Below are 26,382 nucleotides of genomic sequence, written 5' to 3'. Positions count from 1 at the left end.
TGAAATGATGCAGAGGATAGAGCAGGAATTGCAGATGTGAAGTATATGAAGAAACATGCATTAGAAAAGTATGAATGCAAGACTAATAATGTTGGGTAAATTGCATAGATGGTGAGCAGCTAATCGAATCGAAAAGAACTGGAATACTATCAGAAGACATTTTTCATGCACAATGCAGTACTGGGATCTTTTTGGTTTGATGGGCAACATTTTTCATTTATGTTTTATGTAGTGTTTTTGGTACCGAAACACTTTCAAACTTTGTATACTTGTATATTTTGTGTTATAGAACAGATACAAATTTTTGTATTCGAAGTTATTTCATGTAAAAAGTTGTCGTATTTCGGTAATTTCAACCAATCACTGACGTCTATTCAGCTGAATACAGTTAGTGCCGTAGAATGTAAACAACATATTCTAACGGTGTTATAGGATCTTTTCCCTTAAATAAAATTAGTGCCGTTGTTTGTCAACAACAACTATCGGTGGTACTGTTATTTATAACATCGTTTGGGTTCGGGTTTTAGGGTTAGGGTTTTAGGGTTAGAGTTGGGGTTAGGGTTATAGTTATGGTTATGAGTTATAGGGTTTTAGGGTTAGGGTTATGAGTGAGGTTATGGCAAAAATAATCATCACCCTAACCGTAATCCTAAAACTAACCCTAACTCTAAAACCCGAACCCTAACCCTAAAACCCTAAAGCTAAAACCAGTACAAACGCACGAACGATGTCATAAATAACAGTACCGCCGATAGTTGTTGTTGACAAACAACGGCACTAATTTTATCCAAGGGAAAAGATCCTATAACACCGTTAGAATATGTTGTTTATATTCTACGGTACTAACTGTATTCAGCTGAATAGACATCAGTGATTGGTTGAAATTACCGAAATACGACAACTTTAACATGAAATAACTTATTAAGAACTAATTTTTGTTAAGAAGGCTAAGAGAAAAAGATGTTTTATATGACACATTCTACCAGTGTCCCAAGTTTGAAAGTGTTTCGTTAAGAAAACAAATGTTGCCCGTCAAACCAAAAAAATCCCCGTCTTTTGCATGAAGTACTGTACAAACATGTTAGAAAAGACTGGGAAAACCAGGAATGTGATATTAAAAAAGAATGAACAATATGGAAGAGAAATCGGAATTGAGGTTAAATGTTTGGCTAGAGTATAATGGTAAAAATACTAGGAAAGATCTGATGAGGACACATGTATGTACATGAGTCAAATGAGTGTAGCTAAATGTGTAACTGAGTGAGTATGTGACTCCTATATAGCTATGTGCATATACGCTAGTGAGTCAGTCTCATACCCATCAGTAGATCAATAGTTGTACATTCATGTGCAGTTGTACATTTGAATATGTGCATTATTATTATTGCTACACTTTTTGTTTAGGCCTGCTGTATCTTTTAGCATGAATTAAGTCTATAGGCAGTGTGAGAAGCTGTGACTTGTGTTACATTTCTTGTTGTTAAATATCAAAACTCAATACTTATTAGACAATTTCTCGTATCAGCTTGATGGTGAGAAGTGCTTCTCTAGACTTTGAAGAATTGTCTTGGGATATTAGTGGCAATTTATTTTCACTTTTTTAGGAGATTAAACTGAATGTTAACTATAAGTTGATCCCAGTACTTGACTGGGTAATCCTTTGTTTTATGTACATATGGGAATCAGTGGAAGGAGACTTCTGAGCCACACCAGTCTTCATTTTGTAGAGTGATTGCTCCCATCTTATGAGAAGAGATTATCTGAAGTTCCATACATAGTATACCTTCTAGAGTTTGTATGTAAATTTGCAGGATTTACAAAACCAAGCCCGTGTTTTACAGTGTGATGGTTTGGTGGTTGTTGTGCTTTTCTATGTACATAAACTGGTCTTTTGATGGATACTTTATTTTACTGAAGGCCCCCTCCTCTTCCCATGCCACATACATGAAAAATAAAAGGCAAAGTTGACCTCAGTGGAATTTGAACATTGAATGTGTATTGCAATAACTAAACATGCAAGGCATTTTGTTTCTCTGACGTCTTAATGATTCTGCCAACCCAGTCTGTTTTGTATTATCTTAATTGTTATAAGAGTGAAAGAACGATATTTTCTTCTGTTACCGTTACACCTCCAGTGGTGTTTAGATGGTATACCTTATCTTTCTTCATAACAATGAGAGCTTGCATATGAAATTTAATACTTTTCTTTTATATAGATATCAAGATTTTTTTTCTTAATACAACCATCACTGAGTGAGGAAGTGGAATTGTAGAAAGGTAATTTCTGTTAGCTACATTGTCAAATATTTAAGGAATGTGTAAAGGTAGCAAGCAGTTTCTGAGTTTTGAGATATCAGTTCAGATTGTGCTACCTGTAATCAATGATTATTGTCATTCCTTTAGTTTGTCCCCTTTTCTTTATATACCAACCTACCTGAGACTGCCCTGCATTTTATGATAGAAATTTTGTTTTAAAGTAATCTGAATTGAAATCTTCCATCAGAATTTAATTTTAATTTGTTCCACACACCAGCTTAATCCTTTAAAGCCAGGTATAAATACCAGAAAAGGGTAAAAAATACAAGATGATAATTAAATATCTTATAATGCAAATATGGCTTATATACACTTGTCTTCTTCACAATTTAGCAGTGTGTCAATAAGCCACACCCATCCTCTATGGAAGAAAGCATGTTGTGTCAATAAGCCACACCTGATCTTAAAGGGTTAATGATGACTAAGTGATTTTACTAAATCCTTCATGATTTTCAAAGTTAATTGAAACAAAGGTAGTGTATTTAGAAAAACAATAATGGTAAGGAGTGGCTGTGTGGTAAGTAGGTTGCTTACCAACCACATGGTCTCTGGTTCATTCCCACTGCATGGCACCTTGGGCAAGTGTCTTCTACTATAGCCTCGGGCCGACCAAAGCCTTGTGAGTGGATTTGGTAGACGGAAACTGAAAGAAGCCTGTCGTATATCATCATCATCATCATCATCATCATTTAACGTCCGCTTTCCATGCTAGCATGGGTTGGACGATTTGACTGAGGACTGGTGAAACTGGATGGCAACACCAGGCTCCAATCTAAATTTGGCAGAGTTTCTACAGCTGGATGCCCTTCCTAACGCCAACCACTCAGAGAGTGTAGTAGGTGCTTTTACGTGTCACCTGCACGAAGGCCAGTCAGGCGATACTGGCAACGGCCACACTCGAAATGGTGTCTTTTATGTGCCACCCACACAAGCCAGTCCAGGGGCACTGGCAACGATCTCGCTCGAAAATCCTACGAAGGCCAGTCAGGTGGTACTGGCAACGGCCATGCTCAAAATGGTGCATCTTATGTGCCACCCGCACAAGAGCCAGTCCAGGGGCACTGGCAACGATCTTACTTGGCTTGCCGGGTCTTCTCACGCACAGCACATTTCCAAAGGTCTCGGTCAGTAGTCATCGCCTCGGTGAGGCCCAATGTACGAAGGTCTTGCCTCACCACCTCAGCCCAGGTCTTCCTGGGCCTACCTCTTCCACGGGTTCCCTCAAATTTCTGCACACTAGTCCTATGATGGTCTTACTTGGTCAGCTTGTGCTCATTGTTTTGTATTGCTGATGTTATTACATGTAGCAAGCAGTAGTAGCCACTACTGTTTCTTAGATTAGTAAACAAAGCCTAAAACATTAGATTTAAACTTATCCAAACTAATGTTTGCTAATGAAGACCAACATTAATTCCCTCAGAGTCTGTTTTTTATTTATTTTTTTTAAACCTGTAGTTTGATTACTCGTTCTTTCTACTCTAGGTGAGCTCTGAATGAGAAGACCTATGATGAAGGGAAGTCTGGTCATCTGATCATGACCATCAAGTCTTATTTTCAGATCTTGTGTTCTATTTTCAAAATGGCAGAGCATAATTTTAGGGAGATTTGACTGCTATTTTTAGCATGTTGAATGACCACATATATGTTCACATTGGTTTTTATTCTTTTTTTTTTGTGTTAGTACTTGATAGTTGATTTGTCATTTGTTGAGGTTTGTATTATCCCCACCCCACAAAAAAAAAGCACAGATTGCACACGCAAGCTTCTCTGATTTTCTGATTTTTGCTGTATTGTATAATGCATGCTTGTCAGATTTTTGTTCTGCTGCTCTACCAGCACCTTGGGACAAATTTTACAGACACTCTCTGCATGCACAAATCCTCCATTTAAATGGAATGCACTGATCCATGCTTATTCCCACTTCTTGAGCAATTTCCTGGATGGTTTCATGACGGTCTTTCATGACTATTTGCCGAACTCTCTCAATTGGTTCCTTGTTTTGGCCTATAGATGTACTGCTTGAGCATGCCTTGCTCTCCATTGAGGTATGGCTATGTTTAAAGCGGCTGTACCACTCCTTGACCTGAATTTTGCCCATGGCATCATTGCCAAAGGCCTGCTGACTGTTCTGAATGGTTTGAGCTTGAGTATCACCAAACTTTTAGTAAAACTTTATGCAATATCTGTGCTTGATGTTTTCAGTGAAAATGAAAATCTGACGAATGCACACTACATGTCTGTACTCTAGGCATAAGAGCTGGGAACTGACGCAGCTTGCCAGCACAAAAATGTTCATGCATGTGCAAGATGGGTAGCATCACCTCCCACCCAAACGATTTTGCTTGTGCGGCATTAGTTTTGGCGGGAAAAAAATAAGGTTAGATACTTTTTGAATGTACTTTGTATAACTGCTTGTAGGAAGAATAAGTATGATTATATGGCAGTCCAGATGGGTGGAATTCCAGAATGGTTCAGTTATGAAAAGTCCAGTAATTAAGGTGAAAGTTTTCTTCTTTTACAATTCCACTAACATCTGTATTGTAGTTTAGTCAAGTATTGGAGCCTATATAGATTGACCCTAGTATATGACTGATACTTTACTCTGTTGACTCATGAAGGATGAAATGGAAAGTTGACCTTAGCTTGATTTGACCGTCATTTTACTAGATTTGGGCTGCTATGTTGATGGAACAGTATAAGAGAAGCTCATAGAAATGGTGCTTAAGCACTCTAATATTCCAGACAAACTGATAGCAATCGTTGCAAGTTCACTGTACAGAACTATGTAAGATCATTGTAGACATTAGAAAAGACATTGTGAATAGCAATATCATTTTGGTTCTTTGTTTTGTGATGGCAATGAACTTGATAATGAATTTGATCCTTGAAATGGAGGGGAGAGAGAGAGAGAGTAGCTCAAATGCCTACACTAACAGCAACCAGTGAGGGGAACTTCTACGTAGTGACATGATCTCTTTAAAATAAAACCTCAATATTGTATTTGTCTAATCCATGTTGATATGGAAAAATGGATGTAGCAGTTACCAAAGTTCATATGTATTGCTCATTTGTTACATAGGTTAGATGAATACTTATTATTAAGCCATTGTTTTACAAATGGATGCTGTTTTTGTTATTAAATTTTATCTGCTTTTAAGTATGGGAGTTTTCATTTCACTTGTCTTTGAAAGTGAAGAGCTACTAAATTTGTTGACAGGGAAATATCACAAACATCATCTCCATCTGTAGCTCTAGAATTTTTCATGCATAGTACAGAATGTAAGCATTAACCACCCAACCCATCTTTGCATGGTAGGCTTTATACAATTTGTTTTTACCATATTCAATCACAAAGCATTGGTCAGCCTCTAAGTATAATACAAGACGCATGCTCAAGATGCTGTTGCAGTGGGACTGAATCTGAAATAAAGCAATCTTCTTAATTACACAGTCATAACTGTGCACCTTTTTTTACACCCCCCACACACATGCGATACGAGTAGGGAACCAACACTGCTGAATGACAACCACTGACAGGAAGAGTTGAACTTCACATTGCAAACCAACAAAACACTTGGTTAATTTTAGTATGAGCAATACAACTATGTGGTACTTTTTTGTAGCTAAGTGGACTAGGATTCAAGGAAATAATTACTTTTATTATTGATGCAGTTAGGGGCTGATGACTTGTGAACTATTGAACATTTTGTTGTTTGTCTGATGCTTTCTCATTTCAGTTGTCTGTGGTTCAGATATCACTCAGTTTTATATAAATTTCCTTTGATTCTTGGTGTTGTTACTTCCATGATTTGTACTTTTTGATTTGACCAGTTCTTTGTTGCTTTCTTCTCTGAATGTAGTTCTCTTGTTGAAATATTTCAGATTTACAGAAACTCTACAAGATGCCTTTGCACCACAAATTCTGCATCTCAACTTTCCAAAGATATCTATTGGAACGATGCATTTGACAAAAATGAAATGGTGAGTATGGAAATAAAGTTGTCAACATTGTTCAAAGGATTATCAAATTCTTCCTACATGAACTTAATGTGGTTTAACATTTTTTCTCTCTATCTATAAACCTTAACTCTTTAGAAATGAACTCTGCTAATGCTGCTACACTACAGAAGGATAGAATCACTCTTACCAGGTACTAAAAGAATGGAGGCACTATGTAAAATTCTGTCACTCTGTATATCTTAAGAACTCTATTACAACATGCTCTTAAGAATATTTTCTTTCACTCTGTCCAGACAAATTTACAATTGTTCAAAATACTGTTACAACACCATTTTAAGAACACTGCCTTTTCTGCTGAAACTAGATAAACACGCTGATATATTGCAGTAATGTAAATTAATGCATTACCAAATAACTGTTTTATTGTAGTTTATCTTTAGCGACAGATTAAATAGAGAAAATGCATTATGTCCAGGGTAGATAGTATCATCTTCAACTCAGTGGAGATATGGTATATTTAGTGTATTTTATCTCTGAATGATGTAATTGTTTGGCTGACTATGTTCTATAGCTTTTCATCATCATTTAACATCCAGTTTTCAGATAGAATTTGTTGAGGTAGATTTTCTATGGCTGGATGCCTTTCCTGTTGCCAATCCTCACCTGTTTCCAAGCAAGGTAGTATTTCCTCATGGTCAGACATGTTTTCACAGAAGACTAGAAATGCACAACATTGCCTGTATGGCATTGATACTTATTTACAACCATCATCTGAAGTCAACACAAGGGAACACATACACATGAGGTGGGGTGGGGGCTTCTTTCATTTCTGCTTACCAAATCTAGTCTCAAGGCTTTGGTCAGCCTGGGCCTTTAGTAAAAGACACTTGCCCAAGGTGCCACACAGTAGGGGTGAACCCGAGACCACATAGTTGGGGAGCAAACTGCACACAGTCATGCCTGTGCCTATTCTTAATGTTAATTGATCAAAGCTAATTAATAATACCCACCAAAATATAAATAATTTTTCCTCTAAAATTATTTCTCCCTTTGTATGTATATCTTGGTTTTTGTTTTACTGCATGAAAAAGGCTTAATTCTGCTTCATTAAATAAATAGAAAATAACTTCCATAGTTGTAGGAAGAGTTGTAAAAACAAATTTCTCTAGAGGAAAGTGATGTAAAACAATTTTAAAAATCTGTTTTGCTATTGTGTTTTTTATTAATGCTATGAAAATTTCAATATAAATCTACATAAATTACACTTCTAGATGTGAGCATGGCTGTGTGGTTAAGCAGTTCAATTCCCAACCATATGGTTTCAGGTTCAGTCCCACTGCGTGACACTTTAGCCAAGTGTTTATTATTATAGTCCTGGACTGACCAAAGCCTTGTGAGTTGATTTGCTAGTGGAAACTGAATAAAGTCTGTTGTGTCTGTGTCTCTCTCCTTGTCTTGATAAATGATTACAAATTGTCAAACAAGCGGAGTCTCTCATTTCTTCCATTCCTCCCTAAAATCATGTCCAGTCATGGGGAAATATTATCTTGCTTAGAAACAGATGATGGTGGATGACAAGAAGGACATCCAGCTGTAGAAAGTGTACACCACCAAATTCTGACTGACTCATGCAATGGACTTTAAAATGATGATGATGATGACTATGATAAACAAATTTTTCTTTTACAGAAATTCGATAAAATTTTGATAGCAAACCGTGGTGAAATTGCCGTGAGAGTGATCAACACATGTCGTCGCCTGAACATCAAGACTGTGGCTGTTCACAGTGACATTGACTCAATGGCGGTAAAATGTTTTCTGCTTTTTTTTTCCCTTTCTTAACAATACATAGCATATAAGATTATATTGTGCCCAGAAAAATTGCATGTGATGAACTACTTAATCTGTCTAAAACAGATTTACCCCTTAGTTTTTGATTTTATAAAAAACGAAGTTAACTGTTTTGATACCAAGCCACCTGAAACTTGCTGTGGTTGGTTGGTTTGTGATTCAGTTTTGTCAACTCTTATACCTTTTGATACCAACCTGCCTAAGACCACCCTTGAGTCTATGATACAAATTTCTCATTTTAAAGTGATCAAAATTAAAACCTTCAAAATTTCATGCTGCAAACACCTGATTAATAATGACATATTTTAATAAATCTTATATTATAAAGGAGAAGTGGTTCTGTCTGTCTGAATATATATTAGAGGGAGGGAAAGAAGGGGAGGTATTAAAACATGTCACAGGTTTTTTTTTTAGTTCTTTGTGTGTGTGTGTGTTTCTGCCTCTGTCTTTCAACAGAGAGACAGTGCCACACCTAAGAAAAAGCTTTCACTATAATGATAGGTTGTTGAAAAAAAGAGAGAGAAAAAGTGTGTGTGTGGAAGATACATAGGTAGACTGTTGTCACCATAGTGACAACTAACGAGACTTTCACAATATAACAGTCTACTATTAAAAGATGGTACATGCATGATTAACAAATATTTTTACAAGCAGTGTAGTGATGGCCACGTGGAGTATAGGCCACTTATAATTGAATTCCATGTTGCATAATTTTTCGTTTCTATACATATACTCTGTCATGAATGTCCCCCTTTCTCTAGTTCCTTTTGTGTTGATCTACGCCACGAGTTCTTAGGCCTACCCCTCTTTCTATATCCATCCAGATTCCACTGTAAAGCGCTTTTCGCTGCATTTGGTGTGTCTTTTCTAATTGTGCTACCAATCCACTTTCACTTTTCTTAAATATTTGCTCCCTAATCGGAACTTGATTCATTCTTTGCCATAGCTCCATATTGCTTATGTGTTCGGGCCATCTGATTTTAAGTATACTACACAAGCACCTTTTGATGAATGATTATATTTGCTTATTTGACTTAACTGTTGTTCTCCTAGTGTGTACGAGAGGCAAAACTGATTACTAAAAACATTTTATTTAATTGCTTAAGATAGTTGGCACCTCGCACTTGCAGTGTCTTCAGCATTTAGCATTTAAACCAACATATCCAGTATTCTACAGCCAGATCCAGCCTCTCACACCTACCCTGCTATGTTATTCTAAAAATAAACAGTCATGTCATTGAAATCTTGAAACTGTGAGATAATGCATGATTAATTCAAAATAATATGAATAAATAGTCATTACATTTGACAGAGTAATATGGAAAAAAAAAGAAAAACCCAAAACATTATCTTAAATTTATCTATTGAGTTGTATGCATCTAAGTAAACTGTTGTTTTATTTCTACAAAAGCTACATGCCCAACTAGCAGATGAAGCTGTGTGTATAGGGCCAGCGCCAACCAATCAAAGTTATCTTGACATGGATGCCATTTTGAAAGCTGTCAAAGATACAGGAGCTCAAGCCGTAAGTGTTGTCTTGTCTTCCTACCTCTATCTCTCTTGTTTTGTTATCCCGATCTCTCTCATTCTCACTCTTTCTTCTCTTCACTTTCTCTTCTTCATTCCTTCTTTTCTCTCTCCTTTTTCTCACTCCCTCTTCTCTTCTTCCTCTGCTCTCTTATCCCCCACTCTGTTCTCCTCTTTCAACTGTTTTTCTTTTTGTCTTACAACAACCTATCACTCTTTGTTTTCTTTCTATATGAAACATTGTAAATGATAATAATGATAATAATAATAGTCCTTTCTACTATAGGGACAGGGCCTGACAATTTGAGGAAGGGGACTAGCTGATTACATTGACCCCAGCACTTAACTGGTACTTATTTCGACTTTGAAAGGATGAAAGGCGAAGTTGACCTCACTGGAATTTGAACTCAGAATGTAAAGATGGATGAAATGCCACTAAGCATTTTACCCAGCATGCTAATGATTCTGCCAGCTTGCTGCCTTAATAATAATAATAATAACAATAATAATAACAAGAGCACTCAGAGAGCACAAACCTCTGCCAAGGCAACACCAATGTCGTCCCAATGATTAGCCAGAGATGATTTTTGAAATGAGAATATCTGAAATAAACTTGATTGTTCTTACAAACGAGAATACTAAAAACGAACCTGATTGCTCTCAAAAATTAAGTAAAAAAATCAGAAAAATAATCTAGAATCCTTGTCTGGTACCTGATTGATCCCAGTGGTAGTTATGGAATGTAAAGGTGGCTGTAGAAAATTTAGTAACAGTAATAAATAGTTTATCCTTATCTAATACAAGCCAAAGTTAAATTCACCATTCAAAATAGTTACAGCCTAAAGGGAGATAATTGAGAAAGACTTGAAAGTTAACATAAGATTGTAATCATGTAAAATAAATATAAACAAATAATCCAGAATCCTTGTCTGGTACTAGATCAATCCCCAAATCTAATCAGTTCATGCCAGTCATGAGGCCAAACATTCATGAAAGTTTCATTTGAATCCATGCAGTGGTTCTTGGTTATCGTGTCCACAGACAAACAAACAAACAAACATGACTGCAAACAATACCTTTGCCTTAGTGGATTTTGGCACAAAGCTAGAAGTTTTAGTGAGAGGGGTTTAGTTGATACCATTAGCCCTGAAAGGATGAAAAGCAATGTTAACCATGACAGTATTTGAACTTGGAATGTAAAGAACTAAAAGAGAAATGTAGTTAACTATTTTGTCCAAAGCTAAAAATTCTAGTCCACAACCTTAAGGGCAGAGTTGACCCTGATAAGATCTAAAGTCAGGAAGTAAAGAGCTGGAAGAAATATTGCAAGGTATTTTTACCAATGTTGTAATGATTCTATCAATCCACCACACTTAATGATGTTGATGATGATAATGATATTGGTTTCAAATTTTGGCACAAGGCCAGCAAGTTCAAAGGAGGGGATAAGTTGACTAAATTGACTCCACTGCTGAAGTGGTATTTTATCAATCCTGAAAGGATGAAAGGCAAAGTGGACCTCAGCAGAATTTGAACTCAGAACATAGAGATAAACAAAATGCCATTTTGTCCAACATGCTAATGATTCTGCCAACTCACTGCTTTATCAGTTTCTGTTGACATGCATTTAATAATTATGTTAATGTTTAAAGATTGTAATCAGTTATTGTTGATTAATTTTCGTATTTGTTTATTTCAGGTCCATCCTGGTTATGGCTTTCTGTCAGAAAATACGGTTTTTGCAGCTAAATTGGTATGACTATAAATTATTCTCTCTCTCTCTTGCTTGCTCTCTCCCTCTGATTGCAGTAACCATGTATCTCCTCTACAGCAAGACACCTGTTTCTGTCCCTCTGTCATACTGTAGCTAACCTCTCATCTCCTGGCACAAGGCCACCTCCCTCAACACCACTTTCCCTCTCAATTAGGGGATCTTTGTCTTGCAAGTTACTTGGTGACCTTACCAGTGATGGTGTCATGTAAAAAGCACTTTCCCTTCTGTAAAGCGATTACTGTTAGGAAAGGCATCCAGCTTTAAAAACCCATGTCAAAACAGACTGGAATTTGGTGCAATCCTTTGGTTTAGCGGCACATGTAAAACTGTTCAACCTATACCAGCATGGATGATGGACGTTAAATGATGATGATATGTGTGTGTTAATTGAATAAATAATTTAACTTTGCATTCATTGCAGAGTTTTTACTTGGATGTGATTAATTCTGTTTTATTAATAGACACATATAATTTTATGTATTTATGCATGTGTGTGTGATATCATTAATTTGGCTACGATTGTTTGAAAATTACAGTTGTGTGTACACACACATAAACATTATTTATTAAACATATACATAAATATTTTATGCATCACGTAGATTGTTTTCTCTCCCAATTATTTATATCGGATATATGTGTGTGTGTGTGTGTCTGTCTAATTATGAATGCTTTTATGCACTAAAATCAAAGTCCTAATAAGTAGGAAGGTAGATAAAACACAAACCCCTTCAGGTAGATGGCCCTGCTCAATATGTAGAAAAGGTGTAGGTAGTAACTCTATAAGATGTACCCAGTGCAAGCTTGGGACACATAAGAGGTGCAGCAATATCAAAGTCAGGTTAACTAGGAAGTTAGTTTTTTTATGTGGCAGATAACTTCCGCTATCTGGGTGACCAAGTTAGTAGTGGGGGAGGGTGCGCTGAAAGTGTAGCTGCTAGAATAAGAATAGCCTGGGCAAAGTTCAGAGAGCTCTTACCTCTGCTGGCGACAAAGGGACTCTCACTCAGAGTAAAAGGCAGACTGTATGACGCATGTGTACGAACAGCCATGCTACATGGCAGTGAAACATGGGCTGTGACTGCTGAGGTCATGCGTAAGCTCGCAAGGAATGAAGCCAGTATGCTCCGATGGATGAGTAATGTCAGTGTGCATACCCGACAGAGTGTAAGTATCTTGAGAGAAAAGCTGAACATAAGAAGCATCAGTTGTGGTGTGCAAGATAGACGATTGCGCTGGTATGGACATGTGGCGAGAATGGACGAGGATAGCTGCATGAAAAAGTGCCACGCCCTAACAGTTGAGGGAACCCGTGGAAGAGGTAGGCCCAGGAAGACCTGGGCTGAGGTGGTGAGGCAAGACCTTCAAACATTGGGCCTCACCGAGGCGATGACTTCTGACCGAGACCTTTGGAAATATGCTGTGTGTGAGAAGACCCAGCAAGCCAAGTGAGACCTAAATTCAAGGCCTCTGCCAGGGGTATAGCCAGCCCACTTATGCGTACCTTTCCGTCAATGGACACTAAACTCCGCTTGCGGAGGCAAGTGAAATCGAAATCGAACTAAATTCGACGACTGGCACCCATGCCAACGTCGTCTCCTTCATTGGACATGAAACTCAGCTTGTGAAGACTTATTGGGGCAAGCGAAAGCAAAATCGGGATGGCACCTGTGCCCAGCGTCGCCTTTCTGGCACTTGTGCCCGTTACATGTGTAAGGATTTTCGAGCGAGATCGTTGCCAGTGCCCTTGGACTGGCTCTTGTGTGGGCGGAACATAAAATACACCATTTTGAGCGTGGCCGTTGCCAAGTACCCGCCTGACTGGCCTTCGTGCTGGTGGCATATAAAAGCACCCACTACACTCTCTGAGTGGTTGGCATTAGGAAGGGCATCCAGCTGTAGAAACTCTGCCAAATCAGATTGGAGCCTGGTGTAGCCATCTGGTTTCACCAGTCCTCAGTCAAATCGTCCAACCCATGCTAGCATGGAAAGCGGACGTTAAATGATGATGATAATAATGATGAGTCCTTATGAGAGATCCTCTCAAGATGAATGACACAGTATTTTGTAGTCTAACACAACTTCTACATTATGTTGGAGATCAAGATTATCTTTTGGTATTAATACTACTTTTGTAGCTATTAATTATATATGTATACACAGACACACAGCCGAACACATATTGACACATTGACATCATTTTAATGTCCATCTCACCATGCTTTTGTGGGTTGTGCAGAGTCTGAGGCAGATTTTGTACGGCTAGATTTCCTTCCGGTTGCCAACCGTCACCTATTACTAAGTGAAGTAATATTTTCCCAAAGTAAGACATATTTACATGGAAGATCAGAAATATACAACACCGCACGTACGACAGTGACACTTGTTTACGACCATTACCTGCTGTTAAGACACATTTACACTCATATATATATATATATATATATATATATATAAACATGTCCAATCATAGGGGCTGTATTAGTTTTCTGGGAATTAAGCAAGGGTTGGCAACAGGGAATCTTCCCATAAAACAGCTGCCTCAATGAATTCTGTCTCATGCAAATATGGTAAAAGTAGATGTTAAAACAATGATGATGTTGATGATACACACGCATGTACTTAGATACACACACACGTGTGTGTATTTGTGAAGGCGTGGCTGAGTGGTTAGGGTATTTGTCTCATGATTGTGAGGTTGATTCCCGACAGCACATTGTGTCCTTGAGCAAGCCACTTTATTTCATGTTGCTTCTGTCCACTCAGCTGGCAAAAATGAATAGTACCTGTATTTCAAAGGGCCAGCCATGTCACATCCTGTGTAATGTTGAACCTTCCTGAGAACTATCTTAAGGGTACACATGTCTGTGGAGTGCTCAGCCACTTGCATGTTAATTTCAGGATCAGGCTGTTCCATTGGTCAGTTCAACTGAAATACTTGTCATCGTATCTAACAGAGAGCCATATATGTTTAAGAAAGTATTATATTAGTCTCTGGGATGTGTGTTTTGGTAAAACATGGTGGCCGTAGAAAGGTTAATCTTTCCTTTACATAGAATGTGACAAGGTCAGCCCTTTGAAATACATGTACTACTCATTTTAACCCGCTGAATGGACTGAAGCAACATGAAATATATCAACTTGGAATTAAATTTGTCATTCACTCTATTAGACCTGAGTAATTTGTCACATCTCTTGCAATATTTAAGCACCATCCTTATCTTCATTTTAATACTGACTTTTCCATGCATACTTGGGTTAGATGGCATTTATTTAGGTAGATTTTTCTGTGGTCAGATACCCTTCCTTTCACTGACCCTCACCTGTTTTCAAATAAGGTAATGTAATATTTCATCATGGTTTGACATGTTTTGTAGAGTCCATATCACACTGCTTGTGTGATATGGACATCCATTCACAATTATATATGTGATGGACTCTCCCGTCGGTTTTGACGTATGAGGATCCAACAACCTACACTTTGTCATTCATAATACTTTTGTCAAATGTGACATTTGAGTCCTGCCAACAATTTGCAATGAAGCCCACAGATGTTGCAAGTATGGGAGTTATGGGTCAGTGCAGGCAGTATATTTGCAGCTGCTTTTCACCTTTGCCTTGCAGCCCTAAGCCTCTTAATGCTAGTTAAAACAAAGTCTCCTATACCATTTTCAAGTGATGATCTCCATTTTGTTCCCTCCACAACTGTTTGCTCAAAGGTGTTATGTGTTAAGAGCTATTGGGGAAAGCGAAATCGTGATGGCAACACGAAACTCAGCTTGCGAAGATTTATTGGGGCAAGCGAAAGCTAACTCGTGATGGCACCTGTGCCCAGCATCACCTTTCTGGCACTTGTGCTCGTGGCATGTGTAAGGACTTTCGAGCGAGATCGTTGCCAGTGCCCCTGGACTGGCTGTTGTGCAGGTGGCACATAAAATACACCATTTTGAGTGTGGCCATTGCCAGTACCGCCTGACTGGCCTTTGTGCCGGTGGCACGTAAAAGCACCCACTACACTCTCGGAGTGGTTGGTGTTAGGAAGGGCATCCAGCTGTAGAAACTCTGCCAAATCAGATTGGAGCCTGGTGTAGCCATCTGGTTTCACCAGTCCTCAGTCAAATCGTCCAACCCATGCTAGCATGGAAAGCGGACGTTAAATGATGATGATGATGATTGACTGCTGAGAGGTTACACTTCAGCTTGTCCTTATATCAGAGCCATGGTAACATGTAACCTAGTACAGCCTTTTGTATAGTTGGGTCGTTGGCGACTAAACTAGCAACCCCTCCAAGCTTGCTTGATAAGGAGGGTGATTGGATACCCTGCAGGATGTAAAATAGAACCTGTCAACTCATGAGTAGTCAACACCTATCCAACAACTATCTATCTATCAATCATATTTATATATATATATATAAAACATACACACAAACACACACAATAGGTTTCTTTCAGTTTCTTCAGTTTCTGTTTAGTGAAACCACTCACAAGGTTTTGGTTGGCTCTGGGCAATAGTGGAGGACTCTTGCCCAAGGTCTGCTCAGTGGGACTGAACAAAAGCATGTCGTTGGGAAGCAAACTTCTTAACCACACATCCACCCCTGATATGAATTAATATTTATAAACCATTCTGTGGTTTCCTTTTAGGATGAAATGGGTGTTGCCTTCATTGGTCCAAACAGTGCCTCTATCCAGTCTATGGGTGATAAAATTGAGAGTAAACGCATTGCAGGTGAAGCTCAGGTAAACCTTATTCCTGGGTTTGATGGTGAAGTCCAAGACGCTGAGCATTGTGTGCAACTTGCTAATGAAATTGGTATGTTTCTCTCTCTCTCTCTTAAAGTCTCTTTTTCTTTCCATCTTTCTACCTATATTTACCTGTCTGCCTATGTTCCTACCTTTATATCTATTTGACTATTTGTCAAGCTATTTCTCTACCCAATCTGTCTAGTTTTCTATTCATGCATTGATCTTTCTCTCTGACTACCTATAAACCTACCTGTTGGGTTTACATGTCTGCCATATCTATGCATGCTGGTATGTGTATCTGAAACTGTCCTTCCCTATTTCTCCCCTTAACTGTTACTTTACACATTTATTTGTCTTTTGTAAAGAACTCCTGGCTATATGTACAGTAGTCAAATACCTTCACCTTATAGCCATTTCATCTAATATTATAAACTGTGTCAGAGTTCATCCTTAAATAACAACTCTTTTGACTGTCTATAAATAGGTTATCCTGTTATGATCAAGGCCTCAGCTGGTGGTGGTGGAAAAGGGATGAGAATTGCCAGAAGTGATAAAGAAGCAAGGTAACAGTTTGATCTAAGATTTCAAATTTCAATATCAATGTTTTAGCTCTGGCTGTTTTCACTGGTGGGTGGCAGAATCATTACAGCTTAGATTTTCTTCTCTTTAAATTCTGAGTTCAAATCCTGGTGTTCTGCCTTTTATAGTCAATAAAAGGAGAACCAATTGAACACTGGCATCAATGTAATTAACTAACCTCCTCCCTTTAAAATTGCTGGCCTTGTACCAATTTTTGAAACCTTTATTATTATTATTATTATTATTATTGACTTTGCCTTTCATCCTTTCAGGGTTGATAAAATAAGTACCAGATGAGTGTTGGGGTCGATGTAATTAAGCATCTCCCTCCTCCAAATTTCAGGCCTTGTGCCTATAGTAAAGAGGATTATTATTATTATTATTATTATTATTATTATTATTATTATTATTAAGGCAACGAGCTGGCAGAATTGTTAACATGCTTAGTGGCATTTTGTCTGTCTTTACATTCTGAGTTCAAAATCTGCCGAGGTTGACTTTGAATTTCATCCTTTTGAGGTCAATAAAATAAATACCAGTTGATTACTGAGGGCAATGTAATTGACATCCCCCATCCCCGAAGTTGCTGGCCTTGTGCCAAAATTTGAAATGATGCTCATCATTATTATTGTTAACATCATCATTATGTTTATTAAGTTGGTGAGCTAGCAGAATTGTTAGCATGGACAAAATGCCTTGTAGCATTTCTTCCAGCATTTTATGTTCTAAGTTAAAATTCTGCTAATGTAAACTTTAGAGGTGCAATGGCCCAGTGGTTAGGGCAGCGGACTTGCAGTTGGAGGATCGTGGTTTCGATTCCCAGACTGGGCGTTGTGTGTGTTTATTGAGCGAAAACACCTAAAGCTCCACGAGGCTCCAGCAGGGGATCGTGGCGAACCCTGCTGTACTCTTTTTCCCCAACTTTCTGTCACTCTTTCTTCCTGTTTCTTGAGTAAAGCTGCGATGGACTGGCGTCCCATCCAACTGGTGGGGAACACATACGCCATAGAAACCGGGAAACCAGGCCCATGAGGGTGGCTAGGCTTTAAAAGGGTGCATAAAAATAATGAAAGGTCGTAAAGGAGAGATGGGAAATGACTGGGGAAGACAGTACGGTGAGCCTTTCTGCTTTGCATAACCACTAACTAGAGAGGAAGTTTCATAGATACAGAAGAACCTTTAGACAAAGAAAGAAAGAAAGAAAGCGATGGTCGGTGACCGAGAGAGAGAGAGACAAAGAAAGAAAGAAAGAAATAAAGTGATGGTCGGTGAGGCTCACCGTACCGTCTTCCCCAGTCATTTCCCATCCCTCCTTTATGGAAAAGGCCGATTAGATGTAAACAAAGCCATGTGCTTCAATGACAGTAATTGTCATTACATCGAAACATAGCCTTTTCTTTTTCATATCCTTTCAGGATCAATAAAAATAAAGTACCAGTCAAGTGTTGGCATCATTGTAATTGACATAACCACTCCACTCAAAACTGCTGGCTTTGTGCCAAAATTAGAAAGAATTGAGCTGGCAGAACTGTTAGCGTCTCAGACAAAATGCTTCGTGGCATTTCTTAAGACTCTTTATATTCTGAGTTCAAATCCTGCTGAGGTCAACTTTGCCTTTCATCCTCTTTGTGTGTGTGTGTGTGTGTGGGGGGGGGGGGATATGTAGGTGTTTGGAGGTCAATGACATAAAGTACCAGTCTATGTACTGGAGTTGATGCTATCCACTTATCTCCTCCTCTTAAAATTTCTAGCTTTGTGCCTGAATTAGAAGCCATGATTATTGTTGTTATTTTTATTATTATAATTAAGATGGTTAGAGATTTCTTCATTACTTTTTAAATCTCATCACTGACTTGGAACATAAAGATCTGGAACAGCAGAAAATAATAATAATTATCCTTTCTACTATAGACACAAGGCCTGAAATTTTGAGGAGGGGTCTAGTTGATTATAGTATCTCTAGTAATCAAGTGAAAGGATGACGGGCAAGGTCAACCTTGACATAATCTAAGCTTAGATTGTAAAGAAGGATGAAATGTCACTAAGCATTTTGTCTGACATGTTAATAATTTTGCTAGCTTACCAGCATAATAATAATGATTTCAAATTTTGGTACAGGCCAACAATTTCAGGGTAGGGTCTAAGTTGATTACATTGACCCCAGTGCTTATTTTATCAACCCCAAAAGGATGTAAAAAAAAGTTGACCCCTGTGGAATTTGAACACAGAACATAAAGACAGATGAAATGTTATGTATTTTGCGTGGCATGCTAATGATTCTGCAAGAATAATAATCGTTTCTAACAGAGACACAAAACCAGAAATGTAACAGGGTGGAGGCTAATTGATTACATTGGTCTCGGTACTTGACTGGTACTTTATTTTATTACCCCAAAGAGATGAAAAGCAAAGTTGATCTTGGCAAGATTTGAACTCAGTTTAATGGTTTGACATGTAAAGACTTGGGATTTACTTGAAAAATAAATATGGGATAATGTGAGGAAACACATCCTTCTGTAAAATACAGCCTTAAAAGTTTCCTCCAGCCCATGACATTATGGGAATAAATGGACTTAGAAGTAACAATGATGATGGTGATGATAAATTCTTAAAGCTTCCTGCTAAAAAAATGTTGCTCCGACCTGATTTAGAACAGATTGCAGATGTTCTACAACAACAATGTTTAATACCTGATGTTTCCCACTTGGTTCATTATAGAGATGCATTCCGTTTGTCTACGCAAGAAGCTGCTGCCAGTTTTGGTGATGACCGAATGCTCATAGAAAAATTTATCGACAATCCACGCCATATTGAGATTCAAGTAAGATAATGTAATCCTTTTATACATTTTGAGGTTTTGTTCCTTAGCACTGCATTCTTCTATGTTGTTGATGTGTTTCTTAGCACTTCAAAACCTTTATTTATTTATTTATTGATTTATTGAAATGTTTATTTACACAATTGAAAAAAACTGGGTTGAAATCAGATGTTTTCACTAATGAGTAATTCCCTTTGATTCACTTTGAAGAAAATTATAGAACAGTAGGCGCAGGAGTGGTTGTGTGGTAAGTAGCTTGCTTACCAACCACATGGTTCCGGGTTCAGTCCCACTGCGTGGCACCTTGGGCAAGTGTCTTCTACTATAGCTTAGGGCTGACCAAAGCCTTGTGAGTGGATTTGGTAGACGGAAACTGAAAGAAACCTGTCGTATATATGTATGTGTGTTTGTGTGTCTGTGTTTGTCCCCCCCACCATTGCTTGACAACCGATGCTGGTGTGTTTACGTCCCCGTAACTTAGCGGTTCAGCAAAAAGAGACCGATAGAATAAGTACTAGGCTATAGAATAAGTCCTGGGGTTGATTTGCTTGACTAAAGGCGGTGCTCCAGCATGGCCGCAGTCAAATGACTGAAACAAGTAAAAGAATAAAAGAGAGAGAGTATAAGATTCACCATTGATGTCAGAGTGTTTGTTGCTATTGCTGTTGTTTAGCCCAAGTCAGCTTTGAGCAGATCTATGATCAAGGGTTCTCCAGCCATAATCAACCCATCTTTTTGTACATCTAGGACAAGATGTGTCCAATTCTGCTGCCTCTGCACTGATCACTACACTTAATCTGTTCTTCCCAAAATGTCAGGCCTTAGGATTTCTTTCTCCGCTCGTATCTTTTCTGCTGGTGTTGTCTTAATTTGGTTCAAGAGGAACATTAAGGGCGTCAGTGTCACTGGTTTGGAGGACCTGGAAAGCCCATGGGCATTGTCACTTTCTCCAGACCCAACAATTTAAAAGATGCGTCCATCTTTCTCCCCCCCCCCCCTTTTTTTTTAAAATTGTAAAGTGTGATTTGATGGAAATGGTCTGCTATTTCTTACAGTTTGAATGACCCCACAGAGGGTCTCTTTGGCTTGAGAGGCTCTTTTCAGATATCAAGTGGGATATTAATACAACCAAGTAAGACTTCTGAAACAGGGCCCTTAATCCAACGAAGCTTCTTGTTCAAAACATCAAAGTTCTCCACTACCTTATAGTAAACTAATTTGCTAATGTAAGTTTGATGTTTTGGACAAGGACCTTCATTGGACGAAGGGCTCTGTTTGAAATGTCTCTCTTGTTTGTATCAATATCCTACTTGCTATCTGAAAGGAGCCTCTCAAGCCAAAGAAGAAGCCTCTTTAGGGTCATTCAAACTGTAAGAAATAGCAAACCATTTCCATAAAATGCAGAACATTTTATTGGAGATAATGTAGAAGGGACTCTCTGGCCTTGCAAAATACAAGGTAACCTCTCTTGTCCTGGTGCCATAATATAGTGCACCCATTACACTCTATAAGGTGATTAGTGAATAAGCAAAAATAACTTAGTGTAGAAAGAACTCATTGTTGAAGACAGAGCAACATCTCCAGTACTGATGCCACAATAAAATACACCCAGTATACTGTGTAAAGTGGTTAGTGAACAAATAGCGATGGTGTTAGATACAAAAATCTCTTTAGTCTTGTTAAGGGCATGGCAATTTCTTTAGTGATGGTAGCATGATAAAATGCACTCTGTATACTTTGTAAAATGGTTGATGTTATAAAGGGATCCAGTTGTAGAATCCATGTTAAAAATGGGACCTATGAGCAAGATGTGGTCCTCTGACCTGTCTAGAAAGTTGTAACTCCCCAAATAGAACTGTCTTAGATCATTATGGCTCATCCAACTCATTACCAGGATGGGATGTGGACATAAAATAATGATGTTGAAAGTAATCCCATCTCTGGTTTCCTTAGATTCTACTAATAACTAGGGTTGGAGTGAAAGGTTTGATAGATGGTTCCATTTGCTTAATTACTGATGAGTGTGACCTTCAAGAGATTAGCATGAAACTACTTATATTCAAATTGTTAGTGTGTTTTGCCGCATAAATAGAGCAACTTCCCATTGCCTAGCTTTATATACATGTTGCTGGATGAATATGTTCTATTACAGTGTCTTGCAAATTATTGTTCTTCAAATGATACAGACCAGAAACCTGTTAGTCTTTATTTTGTGTGTTTCCCCCTTTTTTATACTGTTGAATGCTCTTATCATCATCATCATCATCATCATCGTTTAACGTCCGCTTTCCATGCTAGCATGGGTTGGACGATTTGACTGAGGACTGGTGAAACCGGATGGCAACACCAGGCTCCAGTCTGATTTGGCAGAGTTTTTACAGCTGGATGCCCTTCCTAACGCCAACCACTCAGAGAGTGTAGTGGGTGCTTTTACGTGTCACCCGCACGAAAGCAGCCACGCTCGAAATGGTGTCTTTTATGTGCCACCCGCACAAGCCAGTCCAGGGGCACTGGCAACGATCTCGCTCGAAAATCCTACAGGAGCCAGTCAGGCGGTACTGGCAACGGCCACACTCAAAATGGTGCATCTCATGTGCCACCCGCACAAGAACCAGTCCAGGGGCACTGGCAACGATCTTACTTGGCTTGCCGGGTCTTCTCACGCACAGCACATTTCCAAAGGTCTCGGTCAGTAGTCATCGCCTCGGTGAGGCCCAATGTACGAAGGTCTTGCCTCACCACCTCAGCCCAGGTCTTCTTGGGCCTACCTCTTCCACGGGTTCCCTCAACTGTTAGGGTGTGGCACTTTTTCACGTAGCTATCCTCCTCCATTCTCACCACATGTCCATACCAGCGCAATCGTCTCTCTTGCACGCCACAACTGATGCTTCTAATGTTCAGCTTTTCTCTCAAGATACTTACACTCTGACGGGTATTCACATTGACATTACACATCCAACGGAGCATACTGGCTTCATTCCTTGCGAGCTTACGTATGTCCTCAGCAGTTACATCCCATGTTTCACTGCCATGTAGCATGGTTGTTCGTACGCATGCGTCATACAGTCTGCCTTTTACTCTGAGTGAGAGTCCCTTTGTCGCCAGCAGGGGTAAGAGCTCTCTAAACTTTGCCCAGGCTATTCTTATTCTAGCAGCTACACTTTCAGCGCACCCACCCCCACTACTAACTTGGTCGCCCAGATAGCAGAAGCTATCGACTACCTCTAGTTTTTCACCCTGGAATGAGATAGAAGTTGTTTCCTGTTTGTTTGCAGTCTTTATTGCACCTGAACATCTGCCACAAACAAAAACTAACTTGCTAGTTAACCTGCCTTTGATGTTGCTGCACCTCTTATGTGTCCATAGCTTGCACCGGGTACATCTTATAGAGTTACTACCTACTCCTTTTCTACATACTGAGCAGGGCCATCTACCTGAAGGGGTTTGTGTTTTATCTACCTTCCTACTTATTAGGATTTTGGTTTTAGCTAGGTTGACTCTAAGGCCCTTCAATTCTAGACCTTGCTTCCACACCTGAAACTTCTCCTCTAGTTCTGATAGTGACTCCGCAATTAGGGCAAGGTCATCAGCATAGAGGAGCTCCCAGGGGCAACCTGTCTTGAACTCCTCTGTGATTGCCTGGAGGACTATGGTAAATAAGAGGGGGCTGAGGACGGAACCTTGGTGGACCCCTACCTCTACCCGGAATTCATTGCTGTACTCATTTCCAACCCTCACCTTACTGGCAGCATCTCTGTACATGGCTCGCACAGCTCTCACTAACCATTCTTCTATCCCAAGTTTCCTCATTGACCACCAGATAAGGGATCGGGGGACCCTGTCAAAGGCTTTCTCCATGTCAACGAAAGCCAGGTACCGAGGTTTATCTTTAGCTAGGTATTTCTCCTGCAACTGTCTCACTAGAAATAAGGCATCAGTAGTGCTTTTACCTGGCACGAATCCAAACTGCATCTCATCTAAATTGATTCGCTCCCTAATTAGTTGGGCTATGACCCTCTCTGTAACTTTCATAACCTGATCTAACAGCTTGATGCCTCTGTAATTATTTGTATCTAAAGCGTCACCTTTACCTTTGTAGCAGTTGACTATGATGCTGCTACACCAGTCATTGGGTATGACTCCTTCGTGTATCACCTGGTTCGTAATACGGGTGACTAGGCTATAGCCAACACTGCCAGATATTTTGAGCATCTCTGCAGTGATTCCTGATGGGCCGGGGGCTTTCCCGGTCTTCATACTCTTAATTGCTTTATCTACCCTGGTACTATCAACTCGGATAGCTGGTCCCTCTATTGGGTCGACATACGGCAGGCTCTCTTTCTCCCATTCATTCTCTTTATTAAGCAATCTATCGTAGTGGCATCTCCAGACCTCTTTCTTTGCATCCTCATTTAATGCAAGCGTACCATCATCCATGCGAACACATTTCTCTCCTACAACATCACTATTCTCTCTCCTACACTGTCTTGCAACACGAAATACCTCGAGTCTTTGGTCCTCACGGCGCAGAACATTGGCAAATCTTTCCTTATCTGCTTCTCTTTCCTTATCTCCAACCAATTTACAGTACTGGAATTGAAGTATCTTAATGTGAATTTTTTCATTGTTTTCTTTTTTGGAAAGCATGGCTGTGTGGTTAAGAAGTTTGATTCCCAACCATATGGTCTTGGGCTCAGTACCACTTCATAGCATCTTGGGCAAATGTCTTCTACTATAGTCCAAGGCTGACCAAAGCCCTGTGAGTGACTATGGTGGAAGAAGCTTCTATGTGTGTGTGTGTGTGTGTGTGTGTATCAGTTAATGAAGACAAAAGAACTTATGACTATTTGTGCTCTGAGAAGCAATACACACTGAACTAAGGGCATTTGCTTCTTGAAAGCCATTTATATAAGGTTTTGAATACATAGAATTGATTACATTTAAAACCTTATATATATATATATATATATATATATATATATATATATATATATATATATTATGTAACTCAATGAACAACAGCAGTGGGAATTTACTTTGCTTATAGTAACAAGTGAGGGTTGGCAACAGGAAGGGCATCTGACCATAGAAAATCTGCCTCAGTATACTCTCTTCAACCCATGCAAGCATTAAAAAGTGGATGTCAAAAGGTTGATGATCTGGTAATATTCCACCTAATATGTATAGACTAGTACCCCTATTTTCAATTTTCATGGAAATTATTAAAGGCGGCAGTGAGCAGAAACATGACTGGTGTGCTAAGATCCAATATAATGAAATCATAAAGGACCATGACATATCACCTCTTATGTCTCTGCTCTCTGATAACGTAAGGTCTGACTCACTCTTATTTTGATGAAAATTTGTTTTAAAAAGATAGCTTAAAATGTCAGTGTTGCTCTTGGGTTATCTGTTTCTAAGAAAAGTCACAACCCTCTAAGCATGTAAACTTCCCTGTGAGCTCACAATACCAGCTACTTTATAATGTATTGCCTGAATCGTTTTCATATTGTAACAGACGAGTTCAAAATGGTTGAGATCTGTTTTTTTTTGTTTTTTTGTATGCCATTCACTCAATTGATTACTCACTCATACTCTTTCACTTTAAATCATTTTCATTCACACTTCATAACCTTACTCTCTATATTCCTATTTACTTCTCTCTCTTTCTTTCTCCCTCCCCCATTAAGTCATCTCTCTTTTGCTTCTCTTGTCCCCCTACACTGAAACAGTATATTGATTAGATACTTGTTATCTATATATCTATCAGCCTGTCTCATTCTCATTTAAACTTCTTTTCCAAGTTTTTATTTTACTCCTGTATCGAACTGTACCTTTGGTGTCTAGAGACAATACCTTTGGTGTCTAGTGATAGTACCTTTGGTGTCTAGAGACAGTACCTTTGGTGTCTAGAGACAGTACCTTTGGTGTCTAGTGATAGTACCTTTGGTGTCTAGTGATAGTACCTTTGGTGTCTAGTGATAGTACCTTTGGTGTCTAGTGATAGTACCTTTGGTGTCTAGTGACAGTACCTTTGGTGTCTAGTGACAGTACCTTTGGTGTCTAGTGACAGTACCTTTGGTGTCTAGTGACAGTACCTTTGGTGTTTAGTGACAGTACCTTTGGTGTTTAGTGACAGTACCTTTGGTGTCTAGTGACAGTACCTTTGGTGTCTAGTGACAGTACCTTTGGTGTCTAGTGACAGTACCTTTGGTGTCTAGTGACAGTACCTTTGGTGTCTAGTGACAGTACCTTTGGTGTCTAGAGACAGTACCTTTGGCGTCTAGAGACAGTACCTTTGGCGTCTAGAGACAGTACCTTTGGCGTCTAGAGACAGTACCTTTGGCGTCTAGAGACAGTACCTTTGGCGTCTAGTGACAGTGCCTTTGGCGTCTAGTGACAGTGCCTTTGGCGTCTAGTGACAGTGCCTTTGGCGTCTAGTGACAGTGCCTTTGGCGTCTAGTGACAGTGCCTTTGGCGTCTAGTGACAGTGCCTTTGGCGTCTAGTGACAGTGCCTTTGGCGTCTAGTGACAGTGCCTTTGGCGTCTAGTGACAGTGCCTTTGGCGTCTAGTGACAGTGCCTTTGGCGTCTAGTGACAGTGCCTTTGGCGTCTAGAGACAGTGCATTTGGTGTTTAGTGACAGTGCATTTGGCGTCTAGAGACAGTACCTTTGGCGTCTAGAGACAGTACCTTTGGCGTCTAGAGACAGTACCTTTGGCGTCTAGAGACAGTACCTTTGGCGTCTAGTGACAGTACCTTTGGTGTCTTGCATGCTGCTCCCTACCTGGGAGGGTGGGCAGGTATTG

The 26,382-nt window shown here is 39.2% G+C and overlaps 1 protein-coding gene across 2 annotated transcripts in view; it reads left to right on the top strand.

Annotated features, from left to right (window-relative positions):
* Positions 1-26,382, top strand: part of LOC106884216 (propionyl-CoA carboxylase alpha chain, mitochondrial) — an 82,151-nt gene that overhangs the window by 13,760 nt on the left and 42,009 nt on the right. Inside the window, exons 2-9 of one of the 2 annotated variants that reach the window (XM_089357291.1) lie at positions 4,735-4,814; positions 6,199-6,297; positions 7,966-8,082; positions 9,539-9,652; positions 11,354-11,407; positions 16,076-16,244; positions 16,662-16,740; positions 19,475-19,577. In XM_089357291.1, the coding sequence (XP_089213417.1) occupies positions 4,746-4,814; positions 6,199-6,297; positions 7,966-8,082; positions 9,539-9,652; positions 11,354-11,407; positions 16,076-16,244; positions 16,662-16,740; positions 19,475-19,577 (804 nt within the window). In that variant the 5' untranslated portion in view covers positions 4,735-4,745. The remainder of the gene's footprint in view (positions 1-4,734; positions 4,815-6,198; positions 6,298-7,965; positions 8,083-9,538; positions 9,653-11,353; positions 11,408-16,075; positions 16,245-16,661; positions 16,741-19,474; positions 19,578-26,382) is intronic. The other variant, XM_014935468.3, reaches the window with a different exon arrangement.

The sequence above is a fragment of the Octopus bimaculoides genome, chromosome 9 (genome assembly GCF_046866305.1).
Source record: "Octopus bimaculoides isolate indiv1 chromosome 9, ASM4686630v1, whole genome shotgun sequence".
In the NCBI taxonomy this organism is placed as follows: domain Eukaryota; kingdom Metazoa; phylum Mollusca; class Cephalopoda; order Octopoda; family Octopodidae; genus Octopus; species Octopus bimaculoides.
The sequence above is the reverse complement of the archived record's forward strand: the minus strand, read 5'-3'. Positions and strand labels throughout refer to the sequence as shown.